The following is a 6,538-nucleotide window of genomic DNA, read 5'->3' as shown; positions in this document are numbered from 1 at the left end:
CTTCTGTGTCAACTTATACGCCTCTTGCAGTTTATGCTGATGTTCAGTCACCCACGTCTCCACCTGACCTTCTCTTCTTTCTGCCACACCAACACTTAACCAATGTTCAACTGGGAGATCAGGGCCTAACTAGAATTACAGGCAGGTGAGTTTGATCAGGGCCAAAAACTGCAGATTTGAGGAACCCTGATCTACATGTTAACATTTTACCAAATGTACCTCTGTTCCAGTAAACTGCGCATAAGCACATTTAATAAGATAAGGAAAAAACAAGGTATCTTTTGTTGCGCAACTGGAAAAAGACCAGACCAGAGCAGAACAAAACAAAAAATGACACAACCACACTGACCATGCAGTAAATCAATGAAACAATTATCATCTGAAACTTGAGCCAAAAGTACACAATGAAGAAACACCTGTGTTCTTTAATTTCATTGGCTGGAATTCAACACGGAATTTCCGAACTCCTGACCAATATCATGACAGAATCACAGTATATAAGGGACACACAGGTGTGTATGAACTACATTCATCTCTGCTTCACAGTCAAGGTAAGTTAACTAAGTTTGCTTTTTAATATATATAAAATAATGATAATAAATAATATATAAATAATAAATAATGATTAAATTCATATTTTGCTGTCTAAGCACTGCAATTTCAAAGAAAACAAAGGACATAAGAATACAGCACACAACAGACTAAGGTAAATAAGTAAACTAAATGAATCAGTTGCTCATTGAAATATAAGGGTGCATTAAATGTTTCATAAATTGTCAGATAATTAGCATATCTGATACTTTCTGTTTTAATAACCAATATCGATTAGTCAGTTGCTTAATTTTCCACTTTAATCAACAGAATGATGAAGGTTCTGCTGCTGGCTCTTGTTCTCACCCTGGTGTTGGCGAATGGTGGGTTTGCATGTTTAAAGCCAAACTGCTTTTTCTGAACTGTTTTAGTACCACAGAAGTCCAGTGTCTTAGCACAGCCACAACAGTGTCCTTTATCTGAGAAGTCTGATTGTGCAAACCAATAATCTGTCATGTTTTGACTGCATTCACATTAAAAGCTTAGTGTTTCCATCTTGATGCAATAGTGATAATTTCTTGAACTGTGTTGTAGGCTCTGCCCTGAAATGTAACAGGTGTGTCCCCGGCAGACCTGGAGGAAGTTGTGTGACCACAAAGGAGACGTGTGGCTATGGGCAAGATGCCTGTGTATCTGCCAGATTCACCACATATCCCTGTGAGTCCCTATCTCAAATTATCATGTGTGCAATGGATTTTACACAAAAATATAGAATGTTTAGAAAGACAGAAAAATATGTCAAGATGAACAAGGACATTCATTTACTTTTAAATTCTTTTACATTCCTCTAGTTTCCTACTTCCGGAGGTGCAGTAAAATGGGAGATTGCTTGATTCTTCAGTCCAGCCCCTACATTACAGCCAGGTGCTGTCAGACGGACCTGTGCAATTAATACCCCTGTCATTTAAACACAGTCTTAAAGGGAAAATGACTCAAACTGGTGGCATTTAAGGAGTGCATGTCACACATATACTGTATACATTAGTAGAACTACTAACTAATGCAAGACCAACAATAGACTAATGTTTAATTAACATGTACATTTGAATTTTTGTGATTCTGTACGCTACTGTGGCACTTTTTCATGTTTGTATTCATTAGCTATATCCATACCACAGCCAAACATGTTGCATGAATAAAATGTTTCATTAAAGACATGATTTTGTAAGATGTTGTATTCACCATCATCCCTACCGTGTCTTCAAGTCTGAGTGTTTTGCTCATTTGTCACATGACAGATGCAAAATGAATAAATCATTCATAAATGACCATTTACTATACAGTAGGTCTGGTGTTGCATGTATAATGAAAATGAGAATACTGTGTACAATATAGTGCAGAACTAGTAAGACTAGTATGGTAGTATGCAATACTGTTCTATTGATTCACACTCTAAAAAAATAAAGTTGGCATCTATGGTTCCATTAAGAACCTTTAACATCCATGGAACTTTTATAGTGAAAAAAAGGTTCATTAGATTATAAAATGTTTTTCACTCTAAGAAAAAATGGTTGTTTAAGAACTGTTCACTAAAACGTTCTTTAGGGAAACAAAAATAGCTCTTCTATGGCATCACCGCAAAAACCCCATTGGAACCATTATTTTTAAGAGTGCGTTCACACTCGGATGTAACATGTATGTTGTGTTCCCCCTTCATTGTGTTTTTGGTTCAGTCCTGGTGAACTAGTTTTCCTAATCAGTCATTTCATTCACCTGTGCCCTGTTCATCACTTATCAAGTTTAGCTTTCTTACTGGTTCTAGTATATATATATTCCCTGTATCGTTCAGTTCCTTATCTAATCTTGTCTATGTATAACGTGAATGTATTTGCCTGTCTCCTGTGTTTCTCTTCTGTGGATTTATTAAAGACTGTGTTTTGGAATTCTCTTTTGTCGTGCACTCCTTGCTACCCACCGTTACGTGACAGAAAATAGGACCAAACCGAAAACAGCATGGCCTCACCTGCTGTTATGCTGCTTTTCCTGGAGTTGGAACAGAAAAGCCTCGAGGCCCACACTTGTGGATTTCTGTATCTGGCGAGCCTCACAGACCTTTCAGATCTTTCCCGGCTTGAACGAGCACACAAGGGCTTGCATGCCCAGTGTGGGTCCTAGGCAGGGCTGGACTGCGGCTAAAATTCGGCCCTGGACAAACCCAGCCCATGCGGCCCTTTGAATGTTTTAGCTGAGGTTAGGGCCTTAAATTGGAGTAAATAAATTAATAAATAAAACAAATAATGATGGATATTATTGAATTTACTACAAATGCAGTTAAATTTAATATTGCACTTTTGTCACATAGAAATGCACTTATGCACTGATTTTCATGCCATTAAGTAAATTTAATGCTATTAAATTCTGTCATCATTTACTCACTCTCATGTCGTTCCAAACCTGTATGACTTTCTCTCTTCTGTAAAACACAATAGAAGATATTCTGAAGAATGTTGTTAACCAAACCATTTTGGTTAGGCTACCCTTGACTCCAATTATTTTCTTTTTTATGTTACACAGAAAGAAAGTAATTCAAGTTTGTAATGACATTAGGGTGAGTAAATGATGACATTTTGGGTTGAACTACCCCTTTAAAACAATAAGATTTTTAAAGAGTTAACACCTAATTTATGTAAGACACTGATATCTATCTTTCATGATGCTCTCATTGAAATAACATTTTACTTAAATTAAAATTCATAAGAACTATTAAAAATATCATAAAACATATTTAAAGAAAAAAAAAGCTTTGTCCTAATTTCATGAGATCCAGGCTTTAAAGCTGTTTTGTTAAATTATCCTTTAATTTCCCAAATGAAATTTACAATGTTTTAACTAGACAGAGCACAGGTAAAACCATGCTCCTCATTACCATATGGTTTCTAAAATAAATAATACATTTTAATTAAATAAATAATAATTTTGCTGAATATTATGTGTCCCCAACTCTGCAAGCCAGAGGCGACAGTGGTGAGAAACCCAAACTCCATCAGGTGACAGAAATGGAGACAAAAACCTTGGGAGAAACCATGCTCAGTCGGGGGACCAGTCCTCCTCTGGTCAAACAAACCAACATGGTGTGGTTTAATTCCAGGCTACATCACAAGTCAGATTGTGGATTGGTATTGGGATCATTCCTGAAACAAATGACTCTTATGAGCCAGTTCTTTTAATTAATAACTCAAAAGGATGAGTTTCTGGTTTGAATCAGATTGCTCTATATAATTTAAGCATTCTCAGAGAGAGTTCTGTTAGACGTAGTATCCAGCCCTTATTATAACGTCAGCATATTTTTTTGGCCTCAAAATCCAATGAATTTGTAATATTGTGTTGTACTTTCTTTCTCTGTCCCCCCAACCCCCCACCCCCCGATTCATTTGCACACTTTTGCCTGGTATTGTAGGTCATCCGGATATTTTATGCAAACACAAATTTCACATACTATAGACATTATATTTACTACATAATACAAATCTAGTAAAAGTAGCATTCATTGTGTCACTAGTAGCCTACAGCATAACCCTGCTCCTGGGAACCCATTGTCCTCCAGAGTTTAGCTACAAACACCTGAACCAGCTCATCAGGCTCTTCAGGATCGCTTGAACCCAAGATATAGACATTTACAGCAGTATATGGCCTCTGCCTCTAGAGGGCACTCCAAGTTTCAAGATCAGTGTTTCTCCTGGACAGTTTGTGATTGTCTGGATTCCTCATTCTGTGAATCTAAAGCATTCGCTCACTCTACCCTTGGTAGCAGCAAGAGATTGCGAAAGCTTCCACAGAACAACAACAAATATTTAGACATTACAACAGTTCAGTCAAACTTGACTTGAATTTAGCCAACCCAACTCAGTTTAGTTAGTAGTGTACTCTGTGACCTGGATTGGGTGGGTTAAATTGTTTGTTAGATTAGAGAAATGGATTTTATGAATGACTCAAACTGGATGAATTACACTGCTCTTGATGATGTATTTCCTAACAGTTTTTTCTGAATGGATTTTTGTTCAGATAAGAAAAAATAAGACATACCTTCACATTTCATCCTGCTGACACATTTGGACGTGCCACTATATTTATTTTCCACTACAGACTCTATGAAGTCATAACTTCTATTATGAAATATATATGATTCAGAAAGGAGTGCCAAACTTTACTCTTCACTCACAGTGTGTCCGTCACTCTTCTCACTCATTTCCTGAGCCTCTCTGATTTACCAAACAAAAGTTGCAAAACTCTTTTTGTCTTGACGTCAATGTATATGTCATGCTCCTTTGCCCACCAATGAACCCCCCCCCCAGGGCATAAATAGCAAAATAAACCCTTGGTACTCTTCATGTACCATGCAAATAATATTATTTATTATAGAAACATGAAACTATAGTACAGAAAATAACAAGTCTGGGATGGCATCATTATACAAAAGTATTTGAACACAGAATGATGCCATTGATAAATTAATATCAAGAAAAAGTAATGACATTTTATGCATTTAGTCAGGCACTTGTGTAACTGTGAACTCTGGGTTTTTTTTTCCCTGTGCAGTGGTTTACTGGAAACCACATACAGTACTTGCAAAAGACTTTCCACCGACCTGATGAACTTCTGCTGACTGTCTCATCAGTTACCCACATTGTTTGTGTAATCAGAATTCAGCACAACATGAAAATGAGTTTGTTTCACTGATAATGAAAGTTAATTGACTTAATAGAAAAAAGTTATGTGAACTCAAAATTTGATTGTAGTAAGCTGAACTTAATATGATTGAGTTGCAGCAGATTTCTAATTCCCAGCATGTTTTGCGTCGGACTGTATAAGGAAAATAAATGTTAAAATTAAGTATTATTTTGTGTGTTTTTGCACAAGATTAACATAGGGAGACATAAGTTAGTGTTTAATTATGTGTTATGTTGGGATTTACAGGGTGTTCTGTTATGTTAGTTTTGCAGGGTTACCATTGTGGTAAAGAGTAGAGCTTGTGGTTAGGTTGAGGATGGGCTGCAAAACTTTTAAGACCATATACTGTATGTTGTTTGACGCATGCAAGTATATAATAACAGTCTCTCTGATAGTTATAATAGCATGTGTTATCTAACATTTAATTAAGATCTGAATGTGATATTTATGTAAATGAACTGTATGTAATTAACAGTGGGAGAGGCTGAGAACTGTGGGAGCGAAGGGATGCCGGTGACAGGATTGTTAATGAGAGACACCTGTGCACCACACTGGCCTTACTCCGCTTCCACGGCTCTCAGCCCCGCCCCACTTGTCACAAAATTTTTAAGTTCTATTAACTTAAAAAAATGAGTTAGTTTACTTAAATGTTTTGAGTATTCTGAACTTATTGAGTTTTACAGTGCTCCTTTTATGTCATCATTGCTTTGTACCAATTTTATAGTTTTGGCTTAGTCTTATGTGACTTTATTACTTTGAGTTTGATGAGCTTAAACCATTTAAAGGGATAGTTCACCGAAAAATGAAAATTCTGTCATTAATTACTCACCCTCATGTCGTTCCAAACCCGTAAGACCTTCGTTCATCTTTGGAACACAAATTAAGATATTTTTGACAAAATCCGATGGCTCAGTGAGGTCTCCATTGACAGCAAGTTAATTAACACTTTCAGATGCCCAGAAAGATACAAAAGACATATTTAAAACAGTTCATGTGACTACAGTGGTTCAAGCTTCATGTTATGAAGCGACGAGAATTCTTTTTGTGAGCCAAAAAAACAATATCTAGTGATGGGCGATTTCAAAACACTGCTTCATGAAGCTTCGAAGCTGAAGCTTCGTTTGTTTCAAATCAGTGTTTGGAGCGTGTATCAAACTGCCAAAGTCACATGATTTCAGTAAATGAGGCTTCGTTACGTTACGTAGTGTTTCGAAACATTTTGAAATTTCAGTGGTTCACATGAATTTGGCTGAAACTGAATGAGTGGAATAAACTTAAA

The 6,538-nt window shown here is 36.5% G+C and overlaps 1 protein-coding gene across 1 annotated transcript; it reads left to right on the top strand.

The window, feature by feature from the left end:
• Positions 1 to 650: 650 nt before the first annotated feature.
• LOC127494814 (CD59B glycoprotein-like) lies at positions 651 to 1,748 on the top strand. Its single transcript, XM_051860973.1, has 4 exons — positions 651 to 706; positions 862 to 914; positions 1,126 to 1,248; positions 1,383 to 1,748. The coding sequence occupies exons 2-4, from the start codon at positions 863 to 865 to the stop codon at positions 1,481 to 1,483; spliced, it is 276 nt and encodes a 91-aa protein (XP_051716933.1). The 5' UTR covers positions 651 to 706; position 862; the 3' UTR covers positions 1,484 to 1,748.
• Positions 1,749 to 6,538: the final 4,790 nt, after the last annotated feature.

Source organism: Ctenopharyngodon idella, chromosome 2 (assembly GCF_019924925.1).
Source record: "Ctenopharyngodon idella isolate HZGC_01 chromosome 2, HZGC01, whole genome shotgun sequence".
NCBI lineage: Eukaryota > Metazoa > Chordata > Actinopteri > Cypriniformes > Xenocyprididae > Ctenopharyngodon > Ctenopharyngodon idella.
The sequence above is the reverse complement of the archived record's forward strand: the minus strand, read 5'-3'. Positions and strand labels throughout refer to the sequence as shown.

Coding starts and splice junctions, on each gene's coding strand:
- LOC127494814 (XM_051860973.1), top strand. CDS start 863: ATGATGAAGGTTCTGCTGCTGGCTCTTGTTCTCACCCTGGTGTTGGCG. Junction 915..1,125: donor CACCCTGGTGTTGGCGAATG/GTGGGTTTGCAT, acceptor ACTGTGTTGTAG/GCTCTGCCCTGAAATGTAAC. Junction 1,249..1,382: donor CAGATTCACCACATATCCCT/GTGAGTCCCTAT, acceptor ACATTCCTCTAG/TTTCCTACTTCCGGAGGTGC.